Consider the following 23,539-nt stretch of genomic DNA (forward strand, 5'->3'; position numbering starts at 1 on the left):
AAAAATGTTTGTTGTAGTCAAATAACCAAAGTACACAAAAATCTAACATTAGTATAAACTTTTTTTATGCAAACAATATTGCAATAGAATCACAATATTATATTGATACTAGAACATTTTGCAAAATGAAAAATATTAATCTCAGAGGAAGGGAGAAGGAGAACAGGAATCTGTACTTTCAACAGCAATTATTTACTGAAGGAGAAACAAATAACTATCATTCCTCTGCTGTAATTCATATGAAATAATATTAATATCTAAGACTTTTAGTAATAATAATTGTCATGGGATGCTTTAGGGCATAAATTCAGTACTTTCAGTAAGGATGTTAGGTACATTGTTTGATGTGCATTCATTTTATAATACAACTTTTTTATTATTGTCTTTATTTACATGATCATGTATATGGGATATTTATGGAAAAAGTGAAGATTTTTGGACCCAATGATTTAGATTAGTGGTTCCCAACCTCTGGTCCGAGGACCCCTGCGGGGCCACAAAGCCTCCTCAGGGGGTCTGTGACTGCTTAGATAATTAAATACATTTAACAGATTAATAAAGTGGAAATAAATAAAGTGAGTAAGTGTACAATTAAATTTTAAAAAAGTGTAAATGTCAGAATTTGAAATTGGAGGTTAAAAGCTAAATTAGTATCCTCATTGATTCGAGGGAGAAGTGCAGGGGCATCAAACAGGATATACTATGGACGATGTGTGACTTCAATTTAATTTATCAAAGTTCCTTCCTATGAAATTAAAAAAAAAAAAAAAAAGTTTCATTTTATTTGTTTGCTAATTTAATAAAATGTGTTTTCGTTTATGTATATGTTTGATGGGATGCTTGTTTCTGTATTTTTTTAGTATTGCTTTGCCTTTCAAGTCAGTGACAATGTATAGGCCTGGGCATCCGGCTTACAGTAATGACACAGTGAGTGTCCCCAGATTCCAATAATGATTTAGTGGGGGTTTGCGAGTTCCAGTCGTGATAAAGTGGGGGTCCACAGAAGTTAAAAGGGTGGGAACCACTGATATAGATGTAAAGAGTAAAGGCCCATGATGTGTATTTTTGATGTGTATGTTTTTATGGAAGATTTGATGTAAATTTTACCTGATTGTGTGTTGTTGAATAAATGCAGACTTAATATATTTTTATATCATAACCATATTTGTCATTTTACTGGGACATACATGTTTTAGAGGTGTTTGTGCATCTTCATCATTCCTTTTTAGAGTAGAGCAACCCCTAAAAGTTGTTTTAAATTAGGGTGTGAGCACGAATGGGAATTTTTATTGAATTTTGCTTCACATTGACCCTGTCCCTTTCTGTTTACAAGGGCTTCTCTCTTCCTGCTTTGGTTGGGATGCTGTGCATGCCATGTGTGGTGAACTACTTGGGGCAAAGTGTGTTTATTAGCAAGGAGGTAGGGTAAATGAAACATTGACTGTAGTTGATGAAAAGAAACAATATTATGATTGTGTATGATTTGAGGGACATATTTTATCATTAATTTTGCCATGAATTTCAAAAAATTGTTCTATTGTTAAACTTAATGAACCTATGATGCCATCTAAGCAATTTTAAAAAATGTCGTTTTTGGTGTCTTCAATGAATAAAGGTTGCACAATTTTATAAATACGTTTGAGAACTAGTGTGGAGGCATTACTGGGAATTTGCATAATTAGCAAGCATTCTTCGCAAGAGAAAGTATGGATAATATGTTTATGGATTATTGTGATCAGTAATCCAACATAAAGACTGCTTTAGAATGAAGGCTTTATGGTAAATTTGAAATTATGGAAAGTGTACTCCATCCTCTGATGTAATATGGAGTAATTGTGCAATTGATATGCATGGATGTTTCGGACTCCATAGCAATTTATAGAGTAAACAGTCAATTTTTTAAAGATAGATCTGTTGTCGTCAACCAGTCGCCCCAGAACTACCAGTAGCTCCCGGACCCCTTTAGAGTAGCTCATGGCCCTGAGTTTATTTTGAATTTCGCACAGGGTCACATTTGTGCATTAAAGTTAAGGGAAGTCTGTTTATTTTACATTATGATCATCAGGCCGCAGATAGAAGGGCTTAATAATGAGCAGTGCTCAGTCAGATTTATGACCCAGGGCACAGAGGTCAAGAATTGAAGCACTAAATTATTTAACTCTTAAATAAAAGTCCTAATCAACTCAATATTGAAGGTGAGAACAAAATGAGGTTCCTTAATGCTTTTAAATCAGAGAAAATTAAAAAGAAAAGTTACTTTATAATTAGGCTAACTTTTCATTTTAATTTTCTCTTTTTTTTTCCCCAAAGAGTTGCATTTACAAACAGCAGGCTTCTTGCTTCCAGTGGCCAGTAGAATATTGTGCCGTATTTGTAACTGGAAAATAAAGTCATTTTTTAAATGGGAGAAATTTAAAGTGCAGAAGAATGTTCCACATTATGAATATTTTTTTCACTTTAAATTTCTCTCATTAAAATAATGGCTATATGTTTGTGTTAAACATGTAACTGTGCCACTTATGCCAAAAGGTATGCCCTGTGCCACAAGTACATACAGCTTAGGCTCTCACTTACCCATACACATATATCCCATTCATATGCACACACATTCATACATCATCAAAGATCACGCTCTCACTGACACATATAACAGCCCTGTCATAATGTTTTGTTCAAACCATAGTATCTGGCTGTAGGGACATTAGGCTTAACTGCTTGTGTGCCCTGGATGAGGTCATCTCGTCCTCGGCACCGCAAGACCACCTCGTCCGGCTATGGGCCCCCGAAAGTCTCCGGAAAGCAGAGTGGTCCTGGGTGGTCCTGAGGCTGGTGGGGAGGGAGTTCCATGTCTTGGCCGCCAGGAAGGAGAAAGATCTCCCACCCGCCTCCTCTGGCCTCGCACTCGCTGCTGTCCCTCGCATCTGCCGCTCCACAGCAGGTGGGAGATCTTTCTCCTTCCTGGCGGCCAAGACCTGGAACTCCCTCCCCACCAGCCTCAGGACCACCCAGGACCACTCCGCTTTCTGGAGACTCCTAAAGACCTGGCTGTTCAAACAGCGATAACCCCCCTCACCCCCCTTTTTCCCCTAGCGCCTTGAGACCCGCACGGGTGAGAAGCGCGCTTTATAAATGTTAATGATTTGATTTGATTTGATGGCCGAGCACCCCCCTCCCCTGGGCAGAGATATGAGGGAAATCGATTCCCCTTCCACCTCCGCCACCCTCCCGTTAAACCCCCCCCCTTGGCGTCTGATGACATCAGCACACTTTCGCGCGCTGACCTCATCAGAGCCAATCGAAGGAGAAATGCAAATCCAAGATCACGTGGAGGGGGCAGAGAGGCATGAAAGGAGAGGAAAGGCCTTTCCTCTCCTTTCATGTCTCTCTGAGCATTTCTGCTGCCCAATCGCAATGCGACCGGGCAGCAGAAATGCCACTAGACACCAGGGATTATTTTTTTGTTATTTCCAATAAGGGGAGTGGCCCCTTGGGCAAGGGCCGCTCCGCGGGGGGGGGCAATTTGTTTCTTGGCTATTTCTGCTCCCCCAACCCCCAAGGGCAGATCGCCCTAATATTATTAAATCCACTAGACACCAGGGAAAATGTTGTCTGTTGTTTTTTTTTTTATGTTTGGGGAGCGACCCCTTGGGCAAGGGTCGCTCGTGGGGGGGGGGGGGGGGGGGGGAGAGAAACCACTAGACACCAGGGATTTTTTTTTTGTACTTGCGCAGAAGAGGAGTGGCCTCTTGGGCAAGGGCCACTCGCCAGGGGGGCAAATAACTTTTAGGCTATTTTTTGCCTCCCCGGGGGCAGATCGGCCTAAAAATATTAGGGGGGGGGGGAGGGGGCAGAAAAAAACACCAGACACCAGGGATAGTTTTTGTTTTTTGTTTATTTTTATTTTTTTATGTACCCCTTGGGCAAGGGTTGCTCCCGGGGGGGGGGGGGGGGCGGGGGAGGAGGCGGGGTGTGCAGGGGGCAAATAATTACTAGGCCATTTCTGCCGCCTCCTCCCAAGGGGGCAGAAACCTCTAGACACCATGGATTGGTGTGTATGTGTGTGTTTTGCTTTGGGGGGGGAGCCCCTTGGGCAAGGGTCGCTCCCCATGGGGGCTCATTACTGTTGGCCATAACTGTCCCTCTTGGGGGCAGATTGGCCTATTTTTGGAAGGCCCATCTGCCCCCAAGGGGGGCAGAAAGCCCACCAGATACCAGGGAAGATTTATTTTTCAAAATAAGAGGTTGGGGGTATGGCCATACCCCCATCACAAATAAATGGGGCCAAAGTTGTTCTGCCCACCAGTGGCCAGATTGGGCAGTTACCCCCGATCCACACCCCGGGGGGGGGGGGAGTCAGAAAGTCTACTAGATGCCAGGGAATAAAAACAATAAAAGAAAATAGTGGGGTGGTGGCTACCAACCAGTATGGGCCTGGTTATGCCCCCACCCGAACTCAAGGGGCTAACAGTCATTCAGCTCTCCCCCACACACTAAAACATCTTATCCCATGGCAAGCAAGAGGACATTTGAATATTTTTGGTTTTTGTTTTACATTTGGGCCATGAGAGCTTGGTAACTCTCAAAATCGTCCCACTTGGAATGGTGAGGGCTGCACTTTTTTTTTTTACTTTATGAAGCTGCCATGTAGCAAAATCCACAAGACCTAGACACATCTGAAAACTAAACATCTAGTTGATTCCAGGGTGGTGTGCTTCACAAGCACCTCGCACCATTTCCTTACCCACAATGCCCTGCAAACCTTCAACTTTGCTGGAAAGCACATATTTTTCCCACATTTTTGTGATGGAACCTTCCGGAATCTGCAGGAATCCACAAAATTCCTACCACCCAGCATTGTCTCATCTATACCAATAAAATTTCTGCTGCACTTGTCAGCCTAAACATTTTTTTTTCTTAAAATTGGCCTTTTGGACCCACTTTGGTTCCCCCCTCAATTTCGACGTGTTTTTGGCTCTTCCCTGTCACAAACACTTGTCCCACCCACACAAGTGAGGTACCATTTTTATCGGGAACGCTCGGTGGAAGGAAATTTGTGGCTCCTCTCAGATTCCTCAACTTTCTGTCACCGATATGTGAGGAAAAAGTGTTTTTTTTAGCCACATTTTGAGGTTTGCAAAGGATTCTGGGTAACAGAACCTGGTGCGAGCCCCACAAGTCACCCAGTCTTGGACTCCCCTAGGTCTCTAGTTTTCAAAAATGCACAAGTTTGGTAGGTTTCCCTAGGTGCCGGCTGAGCTAGAGGCCAAAATCCACTGGTAGGCACTTTGCAAAAAACACCTTTGTTTTCTTTGAGAAAATGTGATGTGTCCACTTTGTGTTTTGGAGCATTTCCTGTCGCGGGCACTAGACCTACCCACACAAGTGAGGTACCATTTTTATCGGGAGACTTGGGGGAACATAGAATAGCAAAACAAGTGTTATTGCCCCTTGTCTTTCTCTACATTTTTTCCTTCCAAATATAAGACAGTGCGTAAAAAAGACGTCTATTTGAGAAATGCCCTGTAATTCATATCCTAGTGTGGGCACCCCAGAATTCAGCGATGTGCAAATAACCACTGCTCCTCAACACCTTATCTTGTGCCCATTTTGGAAATACAAAGGTTTTCTTGAAACCTATTTTTGACTCTTTATATTTCAGCAAATTAATTGCTGTATACCCGGTATAGAATGAAAACCCACTGCAAGGTGCAGCTCATTTATTGGCTCTGGGTACCTAGGGTTCTTGATGAACCTACAAGCCCTATATATCCCCGCAACCAGAAGAGTCCAGCAGACGTAACGGTATATTCCTCTCTAAAATCTGACATTGCAGAAAAAAGGTAGAGTAAAACGTAGAGAAAAATGGCTGTTTTTTTCACCTCAATTTCATTTGTTTTTTTATTTGTTATTTTCTGTAGGAAACCCTTGTAGGATCTACACAAATTACCCATTGCTGATGCTGAATTCAGAATTTTGTCTACTTTTCAGAAATGTTTAGGTTTCTGGGATCCAGCATTGGTTTCACACCCATTTCTGTCACTGACTGGCTGGAGGGTGAAAGCACAAAAAATCGTAAAAATGGGGTATGTCCCAGTAAAATGCCAAAATTGTGTTGAAAATTTCGGTTTTCTGATTCAAGTCTGCCTGTTCCTGAAAGCTGGGAAGCTCGTGATTTTAGCACTGCAAACCCTTTGTTGATGTCAATTTAAGGAAAAAAAACACAAGCCTTCTTCTGCATCCCTTTTTTTCCCTTTTTTTTTAAACAAAATTTTCACTGTATTTTGGCTAATTTCTTGGTCTCCCTCAGGGGAACCCACAAAGTCTGGGTACCTCTAGAATCCCGAGGATGTTGGAAAAAAGGGATGCAAATTTGGCGTGGGTAGCTTATGTGGACAAAAAGTTGTGAGGGCCTAAGCGGGCCCTGCCCCAAATAGCTAAAAAAAAAAAAAGGCCTGGCACATGAGGGGGAAAAGGCCTGGCAGCGAAGGGGTTAAAGTCAAGGAAGCTTTGTGTGGAGGTGTCTGGTAATAATGCACAAGTTGTTTAACCTTCAGTAGCTCGCAAGGACTTTCACTGGAAAGAAGTATCTCTTGCTACAGAAAAGTTTAGAGACTCCTGAGAGAGATAATCTGGGTATGGACAGGTATCACATAACCAGCTTACAAAATTAGAGGAACCATCATCATTTTGATAGTCCAGGTGATCCTACCACAACAGAATAAAAACATTTCCCCCTGGTAATACATGCTTCAAGTTTCTTCGGCAATTCCTTCATATTTAGTTTGATAGTATCTTTTATAGAAGGAGAACACCACAGACCTAGGGATTTAGTTTTTAGTAAGGATTCCAGGCAAAACTAGGTGTTCGATGGCATATGTTGCTGCAGATACACATGTTTAGCACAGTCCGCTGCCTGGTGTTGGGCTCGGAGTATTACAAGTTGTTTTTCTTCGAAGAAGTCTTTTTTGGTCACGGGACCGAAGGACTCCTCCCTCTTCGGCTCCATTGCGCATGGGCGTCGACTCCATCTTAGATTGTTTTTTTTCCGCTGTCGGGTTCGGACGTATTCCTTTTCGCTCCGTGTTTCGGTTCGGAAAGTTAGTCAGAATCTCGGAAGAAAGCGTCGGTATTGTTCCGTTCGGTATCGGGATAGTTAGGTACATCGACACCGATCATTGGAAGACTTTGGGGTAGCTTCGATCCCCCATCGGGGCCTGGTCGGCCCGACCGCGTGCGACATCGAAGCCGATGGAACGGACCCCGTTCCGTTTCTGCCCAAAATGTCACAGTAAGTATCCTTATACAGATCAGCACTTGGTCTGTAACTTGTGCTTGTCCCCCGAGCACAAGGAGAATACCTGTGAGGCCTGTCGAGCCTCCCGGTCCAGAAAAACACTCCGGGACCGAAGAGCCAGGCGTCTACAAATGGCGTCCACGCCGACAAAACAACGTTTCGATGACGAAGAGGAAACATTCTCGGTTCCGGAATCAGAATCCGGAGACTCCGACGTCGAACAACAACAACAAACAGTGAGTAAGACGTCGAAAATAAAAACCATCGAGAAGACAAAAGCCCAGGGGACGCCACTGCCAACAGGCCATGGCTCGACCCATAAAACCGGCGAGCCGTCGAAGGCGCCGAAAAAGGGCACGCCCATAGCGAAGACACCCGACTCCGGTCGAGGGACCGCCATGGAGCAACCTCGGAGCCGAGATAGCGGCTCCGAGAGGCAAAAACAAGATGCCGGCACCGAAAAACATCGGCACCGAGACACACTGCCGAAAGCCACAAAAATTCTGTCGGTACCGAAGCCGAAAATAGATTCTCTCTCGGCGCCGAAAAGTTCCACACCTCCTTCCTACACAGAGGAACAAGGAATAAGTGGCCAGATGCACAGATTTGGACAAGAGCTCCAAAGTGTAGAATCAGACTACACACAAAAGAGACTGTACATCCAACAAGACACAGGGAAGATATCAACCCTTCCCCCTATAATGAGAAAAAGAAGGATCGGATTTCTCAAGGATGACGCACAACCACAAGCCAAAGTGGTTAAAAAAGTCACGCCTCCGCCCTCTCCACCACAACAGGCATCGCCGGCACAAACTCCGCCACAAATGCACTCACCAGCGCAAACTACTATAAGTCAAGATAATCAGGATCAAGACGCTTGGGACCTATACGACACCCCAGTGCCGGACAATGATCCCGATTCATACCCCACAAAGCCGTCACCGCCAGAGGACAGTACCTCATACTCGCAACTGGTGGCTAGGGCAGCAGAATTCCACAATGTCCAACTGCATTCCGATCCTATAGAGGATGATTTTTTATTTAACACCCTCTCGGCTACACATAGCCAATATCAATGTCTCCCAATGCTACCAGGGATGTTACGGCACGCAAAACAAATTTTTGAAGAGCCCGTAAAATCAAGAGCCATCACCCCAAGGGTGGATAAGAAATACAAACCACCACCCACAGACCCAGTGTTTATTACTTCGCAGTTACCACCTGACTCCGTAGTAGTAGGGGCAGCTCGCAAAAGAGCAAATTCCCATACATCTGGCAACGCCCCACCTCCGGACAAAGAAAGCCGAAAATTTGATGCGGCAGGAAAAAGAGTAGCATCACAGGCAGCCAACCAGTGGCGCATCGCAAATTCTCAAGCGCTGCTAGCCCGATATGACCGCGCACACTGGGATGAGATGCAACTTCTCTTAGACCATCTTCCCCAAGAATACCAAAAGAGGGCGCAGCAAATAGTTGAAGAGGGACAAACGATCTCAAACAATCAAATCCGCTCTTCAATGGACGCAGCCGATACTGCAGCGAGAACAGTCAACACTGCTGTCACCATAAGGAGACACGCTTGGCTCCGCACTTCAGGGTTCAAACCTGAAATCCAGCAGGCTGTCCTTAATATGCCCTTCAACGTGAAACAACTTTTTGGCCCTGAAGTGGACACAGCCATTGAAAAACTTAAAAAGGACACAGACACGGCCAAAGCCATGGGCGCACTCTACTCCCCGCACAGCAGAGGCTCTTTTAGGAAAACTCCATTTAGAGGGGGGTTTCGTGGCCAACCCACAGACACCACCAGCCAACAAACAAGAACCACACCATATCAGGGTTCATTCCAAAGGGGAGGTTTCAGGGGATATAGAGGGGGTCAATTCCCAAGGAGTAGGGGAAGATTCCAGACTCCAAAAACACCTCCACCTAAACAGTGACTTTCAAGTCACACAACCCCTTCACTCAACACCAGTGGGGGGAAGACTAAGCCAATTCTACCAATCTTGGCAGCAGATTACAACAGACAATTGGGTACTAGCAATAATCCAACATGGCTATTGCATAGAATTCCACAAATTCCCACCAAACATCCCTCCAAAAACACGCAAAATGTCACCACAACATTTAGAACTTTTAGGACTAGAAGTTCAAGCACTACTGCAAAAGGATGCAATAGAGTTAGTACCAGTACAACAAAAAAACACAGGAGTTTACTCCCTGTACTTTCTAATTCCAAAAAAAGACAAAACATTACGACCAATATTAGATCTCAGGACACTAAATACCTACATCATATCGGACCACTTTCACATGGTCACACTACAAGACATCATTCCACTGCTCAAACAGCAAGATTACATGACCACATTAGACCTAAAAGATGCGTACTTTCATATACCGATACACCCTTCTCACAGAAAGTACCTAAGGTTCGTATTCAAAGGAATACATTACCAATTCAAGGTGTTGCCATTCGGAATAACAACTGCACCAAGAGTATTCACAAAATGTCTAGCAGTAGTAGCAGCACATATCAGGAGACAACAAATACATGCGTTTCCTTACCTAGACGATTGGCTAATCAAGACCAACACAGTAAAAAAGTGCACAAACGACACCACATATATCATACAAACCCTTCACAAACTGGGTTTCTCCATCAACTATACAAAGTCACACCTCGAACCGTGTCGGACACAACAATATCTAGGGGCAACCATCAACACATCAAAAGGAATTGCCACTCCAAGTCCACAAAGAGTGCAAGCATTCCACAAGGTAATAAGTGCTATGTTTCCAAACCAAAAGATACAAGCAAAATTTGTGCTAAAACTTCTAGGCATGATGTCATCCTGCATAGCCATTGTCCCAAACGCAAGACTACACATGCGACCCTTACAACAGTGCCTAGCATCACAATGGTCACAGGCACAGGGTCAACTTCAAGATCTGGTGTTGGTAGACCGCCAAACATACCTCTCGCTTCTATGGTGGAACAGCAACAATTTAAACAAAGGGCGGACATTTCAGGACCCAGTGCCTCAATACGTTATAACAACAGATGCTTCCATGACAGGGTGGGGAGCACACCTCAATCACCACAGCATTCAAGGACAATGGGATGTACACCAAACAAAATTTCATATAAATTACCTAGAACTGTTAGCAGTATTTCTAGCGTTAAAAGCCTTTCAACCCATAATAACACACAAATACATTCTTGTCAAAACAGACAACATGACAACAATGTATTATTTAAACAAACAAGGAGGAACACACTCAACACAATTGTGTCTCCTAACACAAAAAATATGTCAGTGGGCGATTCACAACCACATTCGCCTAATAGCACAATTTATTCCAGGGATCCAAAACCAACTAGCAGACAACCTTTCGCGAGACCACCAACAAATCCACGAATGGGAAATTCACCCCCAAGTTCTGAACAATTACTTTCAAATTTGGGGAACACCCCAGATAGATTTGTTCGCAACAAAAGAAAACGCAAAATGCCAAAACTTCGCATCCAGGTACCCACACCGCGAATCACAAGGCAATGCTCTATGGATGAATTGGTCAGGGATATTTGCATACGCTTTTCCCCCTCTCCCTCTCCTTCCATATCTAGTAAACAAATTGAGTCAAAACCAACTCAAACTCATACTGATAGCACCCACATGGGCAAGACAACCTTGGTATACAACTCTACTAGACCTTTCACTAGTACCGCATGTCAAACTACCCAACAGACCAGATCTGTTAACACAACACAAACAACAGATCAGGCATCCAAACCCAGCATCATTGAATCTAGCAATTTGGCTCCTGAAATCCTAGAATTCGGACACTTAGACCTCACACAAGAATGTATGGAGGTCATAAAACAAGCTAGAAAAGCTTCCACTAGACACTGCTATGCATCTAAGTGGAAAAGGTTTGTTTGCTACTGCCATACCAATCAAATCCAACCATTGCATGCCTCTACAAAGGACATAGTGGGATACTTACTACATTTGCAAAAAGCAAACCTCGCTTTTTCATCTATAAAAATACACCTCGCAGCAATATCTGCTTACCTACAAACTACTCATTCATCGTCTCTATTTAGAATACCAGTTATTAAAGCATTCACGGAAGGGCTAAAAAGAATTATACCACCAAGAACACCACCAGTTCCTTCATGGAACCTTAACATCGTCTTAACAAGACTCATGGGTCCACCTTTTGAACCCATGCATTCCTGTGAAATGCAATATCTAACGTGGAAAGTCGCATTTCTCATTGCAATCACATCCCTCAGAAGAGTAAGTGAAATACAGGCATTTACCATACAAGAACCATTTATTCAAATACACAAAAATAAAATAGTTCTAAGAACAAATCCAAAATTTCTACCAAAAGTAATCTCACCATTCCATTTAAATCAAACAGTAGAATTACCAGTGTTCTTCCCACAGCCAGATTCCGTGGCTGAAAGGGCACTACATACATTAGACATCAAAAGAGCACTAATGTACTACATTGACAGAACAAAGTTAATCAGGAAAACAAAACAACTGTTCATAGCTTTTCAAAAACCACACATAGGAAATCCAATCTCTAAACAAGGCATTGCTAGATGGATAGTCAGATGTATTCAAACATGCTATCTTAAAGCCAAGAGAGAATTGCCTATTACACCTAAGGCACACTCAACCAGAAAGAAAGGTGCTACAATGGCCTTTCTAGGAAACATTCCTATGAGCGAAATATGTAAGGCTGCAACCTGGTCTACGCCTCATACATTTACTAAACACTACTGTGTAGATGTACTAAATGCACAACAAGCTACAGTGGGCCAAGCTGTACTAAGAACATTATTCCAAACTACTTCAACTCCTACAGGCTAAACCACCGCTTTTAGGGGAGGTAAGTGCTTTATAGTCTATGCTAAACATGTGTATCTGCAGCAACATATGCCATCGAACTGAAAATGTCACTTACCCAGTGTACATCTGTTCGTGGCATTAGTCGCTGCAGATTCACATGTGCCCTCCCGCCTCCCCGGGAAGCCTGTAGCCGTTTAGAAGTAAATCTTAAATCTTAAACATTTGTACATTTGTAAATAATTATTATAAACCTTTTATGTACATACGTATTCACTCCATTGCATGGGCACTATTTATAGCAAACAACTCCAGCCTCACCCTCTGCGGGGAAAACAATCTAAGATGGAGTCGACGCCCATGCGCAATGGAGCCGAAGAGGGAGGAGTCCTTCGGTCCCGTGACCAAAAAAGACTTCTTCGAAGAAAAACAACTTGTAATACTCCGAGCCCAACACCAGGCAGCGGACTGTGCTAAACATGTGAATCTGCAGCGACTAATGCCACGAACAGATGTACACTGGGTAAGTGACATTTTCATTATCATATAATGGCTTAAGTCAATTGAATCATATGCAACATCTCAGTTTCGTCAATTTTTGATTTGTATCCAGACACTGCTAAAAAGTCACTGACTTCTTGAAGAAAGGCCTGGAGCGAGTGTTCCGGGTTAGCAATGTATAAAATAATACAATTTGCATAAGCAGACAATTGTAGATGTAGCTCTTTATACAGAAAGCCAATAATGTCACAGTTTTGACACTGATGAGAGAGAAGCCAGAATGAACACTAGAGGAAACAAGAGATAGCTTTGTCTGACCCCTCTTTGCAAGTTAAAAGTAGAAGAAAACATTTATAAATGGAGCCCCTGAGAGTGGAATTAGAGTATAGAGATAGGTTTAATAACTTCAAGGCCCAATGCAGAAATGTAATCATAAAATGACCTGTCTGACCGGCAGAAACCTTGAAGTAGAGCGTTCCGCCAGTGGCAACAGTGCTACAAGAGAGCATTTGCTCCCTTAAAGGAGCCGAGTACTGTTTCGTAGCACAGAGGGTGCCCAACAGCACCCTCAGAATGTGCAATGTCTGCATAGCAGATAGTGCACATTCCGACGGTGCTGGGCAGGGGGGTCCCTGCCCTAACTTTCTGCCAGCTTTTTCATGGCAGGGTCCCAACCATGAAAAGGCTGGTGGAAAGGGGGGGGATGTAATCAGCATAGTGGAGCTGAGTTTAGCACTGCCATGGCTGGTTAGAAGCCCGACTGTAGTCATGCCGTCAGGAATCATGTTTCCAGCAGGGATGGCGGTCTGCCCGCCAAAGTCTTAATTTGGAGGTCAGACTGTCAGTTGCAGTGGTCCAACCTCCAACCTGAATCTTGCGGCCTGAATACCGCCAGACTCGTAATGTGGCCCTGAGTTTGGCTAAATATGATCAGACACACCATATTTAAATAAGTGAAATAAGACCTTTCACATTCCAAGAAATTACATTTAAATCCATAGTGAAAAACACATGTAGCGGTAATTAAACAACACACAGAAAAAGGATCCCAAAATAAGAAAAATTGATGAGAATAATTAAACAATATGATTGAGGGGGGAAAAAGGGGAACAAGAAAAGACAAAAATTCTCCAATGTGTGAAACGCAGAGAAGGAAAAACAGACAAAGGAAAGCAAGAAAGACAAAGTCAAAAAATGCAAATAACATACCTGCATTGAACATAAACAAGTGAGGCTGGTGGAGCCACATAGAGACAATGGCACAGTGTTATTTCGAGAGGACCAAGGAATTTAAAAACACAAGGAGAGAAGGTGAGCCACAAGCGGGACCAGAATAGATGCTGACCTAAAGGACAAGATGGAAAGAATAAGACATTAATTAGAAAAACTAAATAATAAGGGCATATACATCTATATAAACTTCATACATAACAAAACATATATAAGGAGTCACAAGAAGAAGTATATTTTGAAGATTCGATGACTTCTCCTGTACATTCATCCAGTAATCTCTGAAGATGATTGGGTCATCATATGAGACTGTTTTATTGTGTTATATCAGTCTGAGGCTACATAGATAAATTAAACCAAATCTTACTTTGAAGCTTGAGCTTAAGACATAGATCTAAAAACCACTTCTGATGATCTATAGTAGCTTTTGCAACATCTTGTGAGAAGAAGAGTTTGTTGCTAGATCACAAAATCAGTTTTTTAGCTTTTTCTGCCATTATTACTTTTAGTCAGTATATTCCAACAATATCATAATACCTCTTGGTTTTGAAGATGATGAAGCACTAGTTGATCAACAAACTATTCTGTGAATTCTGAGGATGTTTTATTGAATTGTCTGGCGCCTTGGGTATAAAGGACTAAAAGAATGAAATAGGGTTTCTCCCTTCTAAATTCTCTGGTATGCCATAAATCTTTGTTATTGCATCAGTTTCAATTTTCAAGACCCTCCGTGTGTTTTTGAATAGAGGAAAATGAAGTGAGGCTATTGTAGATGAAAGCTGGAGGTTACTAACCTCCTGTTCAACATCAGTTTATCTTTTAGCCACAAATGACCATTTGTCATCTAAACTGCAGTCTTTTATTTGTTTTGTCCACAAATAGCCTTTCAGCTCTTAATTTCTCTTATAGTAACACTACAGACACAGCGTTGAAGAAATAATAGGAGATGGAGGACCTTTCTAGGGTTGTCTATAGCTGCAGAGTTAGCATTTGCCGCAGAGACTTTGCAATTGAGATTTAATTGCAGCTGGAAGAATGTCAACAAAGCGTGCCTTTTTCGGGAAAAACAGAATTAGAGGGTTCTGTTTGACAGAAAAGATCATTCAAGTTAGCATATTTTCAGAAACAGCTACCCTTCTACTTGTCAAATAATTTTCCCTGTAGCCACATTTGTTCGTAACTGGCCTCTCGGTCGTCACAGAGAGCTAAACAGATGTGGCTATCTTGATACACGCCAAGCCCTCTCCAGCCCCCCCTCCCCACCCCCCCCCCCCCTTTGTAAAGGGATTCTTCAAGTGCACCTCCCACTAGATGTTTACTAACGAAAAAGATTGCATTCTGAGCTTTTTCTGCTGAAAAAAGATGCTATTTTTAATGCATGTTGTTTCGAGTTCATTTTTTGTTGCTTGGTAAAAATCCCTAAAACACATCAAAATAAACATGCTTCAGCCATAAACCCTGGTGCTCTTTAAAGTAATACGTTTCTCTGTGACATCAAATATGCAGATAATTGCTTCGCCACATGATAAAGTTTGGTTTGGTCATGCATTCACATTTGTGTTCTCTTTAGGTGACCAGAACACTGCTTCTCTTTCAACGTTACCTGCTGGTGCATCGGCCCCCTCTCCGCCGCCACCTCCACCCCCACCTCCTCCACCTCCCTCTGGGCTTCAGAGAAGTATTTCAGCCATCGACCTCATTAGGGAGCGGAGAGGGAAGAAGATTGGCGTGGATCAGACCTCTGTAGATAGTGGCCCAAAGAAGCCTGAAGTTCCAAGCATGATGGACGTGTTAAAAGGCATGAGCAGTGTAAAACTGCGGTCTGTGAAACAGTAAGCAGAAGTTTTAACTTTTTACATGCCTTTATAAGTTACACTGAAGTTTTCCTTACCAATAGCAGTTATAGTAGCAATTTGAATTCTTCATTTGCCAAAGTTATTGATTCAAAACTTTAAATATCTTTAATATTTTCTTCATGCCATCATTTTTAGTCTTCTCCCAAAGCAGTGTAAAAACTCAAGTGGAAAGAGTGGTGCTGGTCCGTTATCTCACTGTTGATACATTAAAGAATTTACATACACATCTACAGTTTAGTTTTGCAGTGTCAAATTAATTTTTGTGTTTTTTTTTTTACACTATTATTTTGTAGACTAGGTTCACATGGAGCCTGGCTACCTGTGTCCTATACAGTAGTTTAATTTAACAGCACTGAATACATGTCTTTATAGTTGCATTATACATACACAAAACAAGGAGACGTGGCTAAGTTAATTCGTTTCAATTTCTCCATTATTTTTCTGGCCTTGTGCTGCCATGAATGCAGTTGATTAGGCATTCCATGACGGCGTGAAACTAGAGCTTTCAGCATGGCCAAGCAGCTTTGGGGAACTTGAAGCACCTTCAAGGTAGTAAATCAGGCACATCTAGTGTCCATTGTTTCTATTCAGATGTTTCAAAAAAAAGTTTTGGTCACCTTGTGTATCACAGTTAAGTTCTTAGAAAGAGGAATGGCTAACTGGCTGTGACAGGTATAAAATGCGGGAAATCATTACTTCCTTTACTCTGGCTCCTGCTTTTTTTTCTAGAGTGGATTCTGATTGTATTCACGTTCCTGACCAAAATAGGAGAGAATGGGTGAAATAAAACTTTGTGCTCTATTCTAAAGCTCATCAGAGATGACATGTCTGTTAAATTGTTTAAGTGCATAGCACATTCCTATCCATGGGTTCTTGTCCATTGGTGTGATCTTTCAGTATGATGGTCTTTTCTCTGATGCCATTGATGTTCTATATTCAACTCTGAAGCGTTGCTCACTTCCAGTAATTAGTAGTAGTCTTGTACAAAAGAAAGATGCTGCATACATTTCTCTTCAAATGGATAAGTAATAGTCTGGGTTGTGATTAGGCTTCTTTTATGTTAGATGATACCTGCCAAGACTGTCAGTTATCCTAATTGTAATACTTGGTATCATGGGCCAGTGAAATGTGGATGACAAGGAGGGAGATACATGTCTGTTGCAGTTATGTTAAGCAAGTTTTCTAAAGACTGCTAAAAAGTATGTTGATTGTTTGTACCACATATTTGATCACATCATTAGTAGCAATAGTATAGTTTTAGATGGATACTCATCTTTCATACCGATACATATATTTTCCTCAAAGCCACCCCAGGTGCTAAATTAGATCTGTAAGTGTTTTAAAGTATTACCGGATAACAACCTACACATGGTGCTGTGCAGTTAAAATCACTAAAAAACTGAGCCCCACACAAAATAGTGCATCAGGTTCCATAGAAGGTACCATAGGCTTCTGTGACATTCCTTATTGTTTCCTGTGCTTTACTGGATGTGGGATATGTGTTAATCATTAAATTGAGAAATTGTATATCTGCTGTTGACCATTGGAAATCACAGATGGACATACTGTTTGTGGACAGATTATCAATACTAGATGTAAAGGTTCACAATTGTATAATTAACATCCCTTGAAGGTCTCGTGTGGCCTGGCTAGGCGATGATTTATAGTGAAGCGATTTGATTTATGCCTCAACAATACATCACTGTATTTGAATTGCTCACTGATAGATGTTAAAATAAGTGATCTTGGTTGGCTACAAAAAATTGGGTAATCATTCTTGAATGACGTGTAGCAAAATATACAAAATCAAGAACAATTATTGTGCTGACTTGGCCATAACATTGTGCACTGGGAGACACTAACCAGGTGCGGTTTAGTGTGTGTTGAGATGTCAGTCTCAATTAGTGAACACTAACTACAAGATATAAAAGTATTTATTAACATTTAATTGCTTGACTGTTATTAAGCGCTGTGCCAGCAATTCAGTATCACTTATCACTGTTTGCCAATTTTTACATCTCATAAGCCTTCAGCCTCTGGAGCCAATGTAGTTTTGTGCAATTTGAATTTGAGGTAGTGCAGTTGGCATCCACTCAGGTTTCCATAAGTACAGTTAGCATAACCCCTTTGGCTTCAATAAGAAAATTCGCATCAGGCTCCGAGAAGAGATCCCCGATGCTAGCTGCCGTCAGTTTCATTATAGACTCCTGTAATTCATTTTCAAGACCTCTATAAAGAAATTAGATGACTGCCTGCATGAAACTATTAAGACCCGACACAACACATTTTAGAAGCTTTTGGGTTGAAACCCCGATGCCCTTGGGATTTTAAAGTCTTAAACAACCACGAATGAGTATAATGAAGTCAAGGGCGTTAGTGAGGAGGACAATCTTTTTCCTCCTGAAAATTAAAAATGCTCGCTGGTAGGCAGCTCACTATTCTGGGAGGGCCCTCCTTCAGCTGAACAAGTGAATTGCACAGCAGTTGTTAGAAATGCTTCTGCATCGATGAAGGGAACAAATAACTGGTGTAGTCCTTTCTTATAATCCGACACACACGCACAACTTTCTTGAAGCTTTTTTAAAAGCCACAAGAGTGTCCAGACGTGCTCCAAGACACATAGGCCACATCCACTGTATGTTGGCTTTTAAAAATGTGCAGATTTGCCCCGGTTCTGACTAATGAGGTATAGGTGGAGGTATTTACAGCTCCAGGTAAAAACTGTTACCTTAGTGTGGGTTATTTGCCAGGTGTGGTTAAAAAAAACAAAAACTTGCATTTCAGTTTTCTGCACTGAAACGAGGCATAATATACGGATTCATATTCACTGAACTGAATTCCTCATGTTTTGCCTTTTTCACAAACTGCTTTTTCCCCCCACTACATTTTTATGAGATTTTTACTGGCACACCACTTAGAATATCAAATGCCACACAAGTTACCGTTCCGGAGGGATCCGAATTTTCCACACTACCCAGAACCAGGGCCATAGTATTTTTTTGACCCTTCATACAGTAGTGGTCTAATCTCAACTGAGCTAAGAAGCACTGCGATGTGTGCTAAAGGGCTTAATTTCTTTCTTTGTATTCTGAAAATAAACTATGCTTGCATCTTATAAGTTAGAAATGTGTTAATTTCTTTGCAAAATATGACTACTCTTAGATGTGCAATATAGTTGTTTTCCCCCCTAGATCTCTTGGCCTGCTCATTACAGACCATTTTATTTGCTTGGGTTCTTTTAATGAATCAGTTGCCGTTCATTTTGGAGTCCGTGGGGTTCCATTTCAGGTTGAGCTGCATTTTTCACCGTTTCCGAAAGCATTACTCGTTCGTGGCCTTCCCTTTGACGGACTGAGCCAGGTAAATATTACCTTGTTTCATATATTCCCCTAAAACATTTGAAACGCAGGGCCTTTAATATTAGGGGGAGTGTATGAAAAAATTCCTATAACTGAAATAAAATGCACTGTTCCAAATGAAAGGACTCCATTGCACCAATTAGGGTAAGGGGGCACATGCATTCGTCTTACAGGAGAAGTAGCCCTATTGTTATTAGGCCGATCTGCCCCCAGGAAGGGCAGAAACCTCTAGGCGCCATGGCTAATTTTTTTTGTGTTTTTTTTTTTTTGTTTGTTTTTTTAGAGAAGGGGAGCGACCCATTAGGAAAGGGTCGCTCCCCTGGGGGACAAATTGTATTTAGACCATTTCTGCCCCCCTTGGGGGCAGATCGGCCGATTTTAGGTCAATCTGCCCCCAAGGGGCAGAAACAACTAGGCACCGGGGTTTTTTTTTTTTTGCGCCAATGTCACGCAAGGGGAGTGCCCCCGTAGGCAAGGGTAGCTCCTGGGGGGGGGGGGGGGGGGGGGGGGGGAGGGCGTTAGAATTTATTTTAGGCCTTTTATGCCCCCTCTGGGGGCAGGTCTGCCTGTTATTAGGCCGATCTGTCCCCAGGGGAGCAGAAACCTCTAGGCGCCAGGGCAATTTTTTTTTTTGTGTTTTTTTTTGTGTGTTTTTTTTAGAGATGGGGAGCGACCTGTTAGGCAAGGGTCGCTACCCTGGAGGGCAAATTGTATTTAGACCATTTCTGCCCCCCTTGGGGGCAGATCGGCCAATTTTTGCACCAGGGATTGGTGTGTGTGGGTATGCGTAGGTTTTCTTTAGGGAGGCAGCCCCTTGGGGTAAGGGTCGCTCCCCATGGGACCACATTACTGTTGGCCATATCTGCCCCCATTGGGGGCAGATGGGCCTATTTTTGGAAGGCCCATCTGCCCCAAAGGGGGGCAGAAAGCCCACCAGAGGCCAGGGATGGCCAGATGGCCATACCCCCACCCCAAATAAATGGGGCCAAAGTTGTTCTGCCTACTAGTGGGCAGATGGGGCAATTACCCCTGATCCACATCCGGGGGGGGGGGGGCGCGGATTGGCAGAAAGTCTACTAGATGCCAGGGAATTAAAAAAATAAATAATAATATTAGGGTGGTGGCTACCAACCAGTATTGGCCAGGTTACGCCCCCATATCAACTAAAGGGGGTGACAGTCTTTCAGCTCTCCCCCGCTCTCTAAAACATCTTATCCCACAGCAAGCCAGAAGGCATTTGATTATTTTTGGGTTTTAGTTTTACATTTTCGCCATGAGACCTTGGCTTACTCTCAAAATCGTCCCACTTGGAATGGTGAGGGCTGCACTTTATGGACTTTGGGACGCTGCCATGTAGAAAAATCCACAAGACATAGACACATCTGAAAACTAAACATCTGAGTGATTCCAGACTGGTGTGTTTCACATGCACCCGCACCATTTTTGTACCCACAATCCCCTGGAAACCTCCCACTTTGCTGGAAATCACACATTTTCCCACATTTTTTGTGATGGAACCTTCCGGAATCTGCAGAAATCCACAAAATTCCTACCACCCAGCATTGTCTCATCTATACCGATAAAAATTTTGCTGCACTTGTCAGCCTAAAAATGTTTTTTTGCAAACAGCCCTTTTGGACCCTCTTTGTTCCCCCTCAATATCGACATGTTTTTGGCTCTTCCCTTTCACAAGCACTTGGCCCACCTACACAAATGAGGTATAATTTTTACCGGGTGACTGAGGGGAACATTGGGTGGTATGAAATGTGTCCCAGTGCGGTGATCCCACACAGAAATGTGGGGAAAATGTTGTTTTTTTTTTTTTTTTTTTTTAGCTAAATTTGAGGTTTGCTGAGGATTCTGGGTAAGAAAACATTGGGGGATCCATGCAAGTCACACCTCCCTTGACTCCCTCGGGTGTCTAGTTTTCAGAAATGTCTGGGTTTGGTAGGTTTCCCTAGAAGGCTGCTGAGCCCAGGACCAAAAACGCAGACGCCCCCCTGCAAAAACAGGTAGTTTTGATTTTGATAATTTTGATGTGTCCATGTTGTGTTTTGAGCCATCTCCTTTCGTAGGCACTAGGCCTACCCACACAAGTGAGGTACCATTTTTATCGGGAGACTTGGGGGAACGCTGGATGGAAGTAAATTTGTGGCTCCTCTCTGATTCCAGAACTTTCTGTCACCGAAATTAGAGGAAAAGGTGTTTTTATTTTGGTCAAATTTTTAGGTTTGCAATGGATTCTGGGTAACAGAACATGGTCAGAGCCCCACAAGTCACCCCATCTTGGATTCCCCTAAGTGTCTAGTTTTAAAAAATGCGCTGGTTTGCTAGGTTTCCCCAGGTGCCGGCTGAGCTAGAGGCCAAAATCCACAGGTAGGCACATTGTAAAAAACACCTCTGTTTTCTGTCAAAAAATGGGGTGTGTCCACGTTGTGTTTTGGGGCATTTCCTGTCGCGGGCGCTAGGCCTACCCACACAAGTGAGGTATCAATTTTATCGGGAGACTTGGGGGAACATAGAATAGCAAAACAAGTGTTATTGCCCCTTGTCTTTCTCTACATTTTTTCCTTCCAAATATAAGAGAGTGTGTAAAAAAGATGTCTATTTGAGAAATGCCCTGTAATTCACATGCTAGTATGGGCACCCCAGAATTCAGAGATGTGCAAATAACCACTGCTCCTCAACACCTTATCTTGTGCCCATTTTGGAAATACAAAGGGTTTCTTGATAGCTATTTTTCACTCATTATTATATTTCAGCAAATGAATTGCTGTATACCCGGTATAGAATGAAAACCCACTGCAGGGTGCAGCTCATTTATTGGCTCTGGGTACTTAGGGTTCTTGATGAACCTACATGCCCTATATACCCCCGCAACCAGAAGAGTCCAGCAGGCGTAACCGTGTATTGCTTTAAAAAATCTGACATTGCAGGTTAAAGTTAGAGTAAAACATAGAGAAAAATTGCTGTTTTTTTCACTTCAATTTAAATATTAATTTTTTCAGTTGTTATTTTCTGCAGGAAACCCTTGTAGAATCTACATAAATTACCCCTTGCTGAATTCAGAATTTTGTCTACTTTTCAGAAATGTTTAGGTTTCTGGGATCCAGCATTGGTTTCACGCCCATTTCTGGACGGAAGGAGGCTGAAAGCGCAAAAAATCATAAAAATGGGCTATGTCCCAGTAAAATGCCAAAAGTGTGTTGAAAAATTGGGTTTTCTGATTCAAGTCTGCCTGTTCCTGAAAGCTGGGAAGCCGGTGATTTTAGCACCGCAAACCCTTTGTTGATTCCATTTTTGGGGGAAAAAACACAAGCCTTCTTCTGCAGCCCCTTTTTCCCATTATTTTGAAAAAAACGAAATTTTCACTGTATTTAGGATAATTTCTTGGCCTCCTTCAGGGGAACCCACAAAGTCTGGGTACCTCTAGAATCCCTAGGATGTTGGAAAAAAAGGACGCAAATCTGATGTGGGTAGCTTATGTGGACAAAAAGTTATGAGGGCCTCAGCGAGAACTATTCCAAATAGGCAAAAAAAAGGCCTGGCACAGGAGGGGGAAAAGGCCTGGCAGCAAAGGGGTTAATAAGCTTCTGACGCTATTGTTTCTCTTTCTTCCTGCGACCACAGCAGAGTTAAGTGAGATTCAATCTTGTTTACTGGAATCTTTCCCTAAGGGGAAAACATAACCGTATGAACGTCCCAATGCCCTACAGGTGTAAATACACACTTGAGAGGCATAGCAGTATTTGTGAAAAGAGACAAGTGGGCAACATAAGAGTAAAGCCATTGACCAATAAAAATACACATCTACTTGTAATTCATTGAATGTCACACATGAAAACTAATGTGATAATGAGAAAACAGTTTAAGTAGGGCAGGCGAAGATAACATCTCAAGGGGTGGGCTAATCCTCGCCTTTGTGTCCTTAATAGAACTGAAACTTTCTGTTACAATAGCTAGGAAATGTTTAATTCTGTCAGGACCAGAGGCGAGGATTAGGCTAGTTCACTGCTTCTCTACTACAAGTGATGCCAGATGCTGGATTGGTTCAAAATAGAGTTTCTTAAAAGTATAATTCAAAGACCTGTTTCCCCACATTTAGAATATATTCTAAACAGGCACCCAAAGAGAAAGCAAACTTTAGAGGCCATGGCCCCCCTGACAGAATGAGCCCCAAAGGTGAAAACATAGATGCCAGCTTCCTGCATGGCCCAACAAACCCACCTGGCAGTGATGGGGGAGGAAACTGCCTTATGGGGATTTGTGAGGGCAATTAGCAGCTGTCTCTCCCCTGTAGGGATGGAGTTCTTCCGTCAGTCTCATGGGCTTTTATTGCTATGACAACACACAATGTTGGGGAATCTCTGAACACAGGATATGAACCAATTCTGGAGTTGAATTTCATTCTTCTAGAAATATGAAAAAAGT

At 42.5% G+C, this 23,539-nt stretch overlaps 1 protein-coding gene across 1 annotated transcript in view; it reads left to right on the top strand.

Moving 5' to 3' along the window:
• Window positions 1-23,539, top strand: part of MTFR1 (mitochondrial fission regulator 1) — a 252,410-nt gene that overhangs the window by 183,475 nt on the left and 45,396 nt on the right. The window contains exon 6 of the mRNA XM_069220259.1: window positions 15,464-15,725. Within this exon, the coding sequence (XP_069076360.1) occupies window positions 15,464-15,725 (262 nt within the window). The remainder of the gene's footprint in view (window positions 1-15,463; window positions 15,726-23,539) is intronic.

Source organism: Pleurodeles waltl, chromosome 2_2 (assembly GCF_031143425.1).
Source record: "Pleurodeles waltl isolate 20211129_DDA chromosome 2_2, aPleWal1.hap1.20221129, whole genome shotgun sequence".
NCBI lineage: Eukaryota > Metazoa > Chordata > Amphibia > Caudata > Salamandridae > Pleurodeles > Pleurodeles waltl.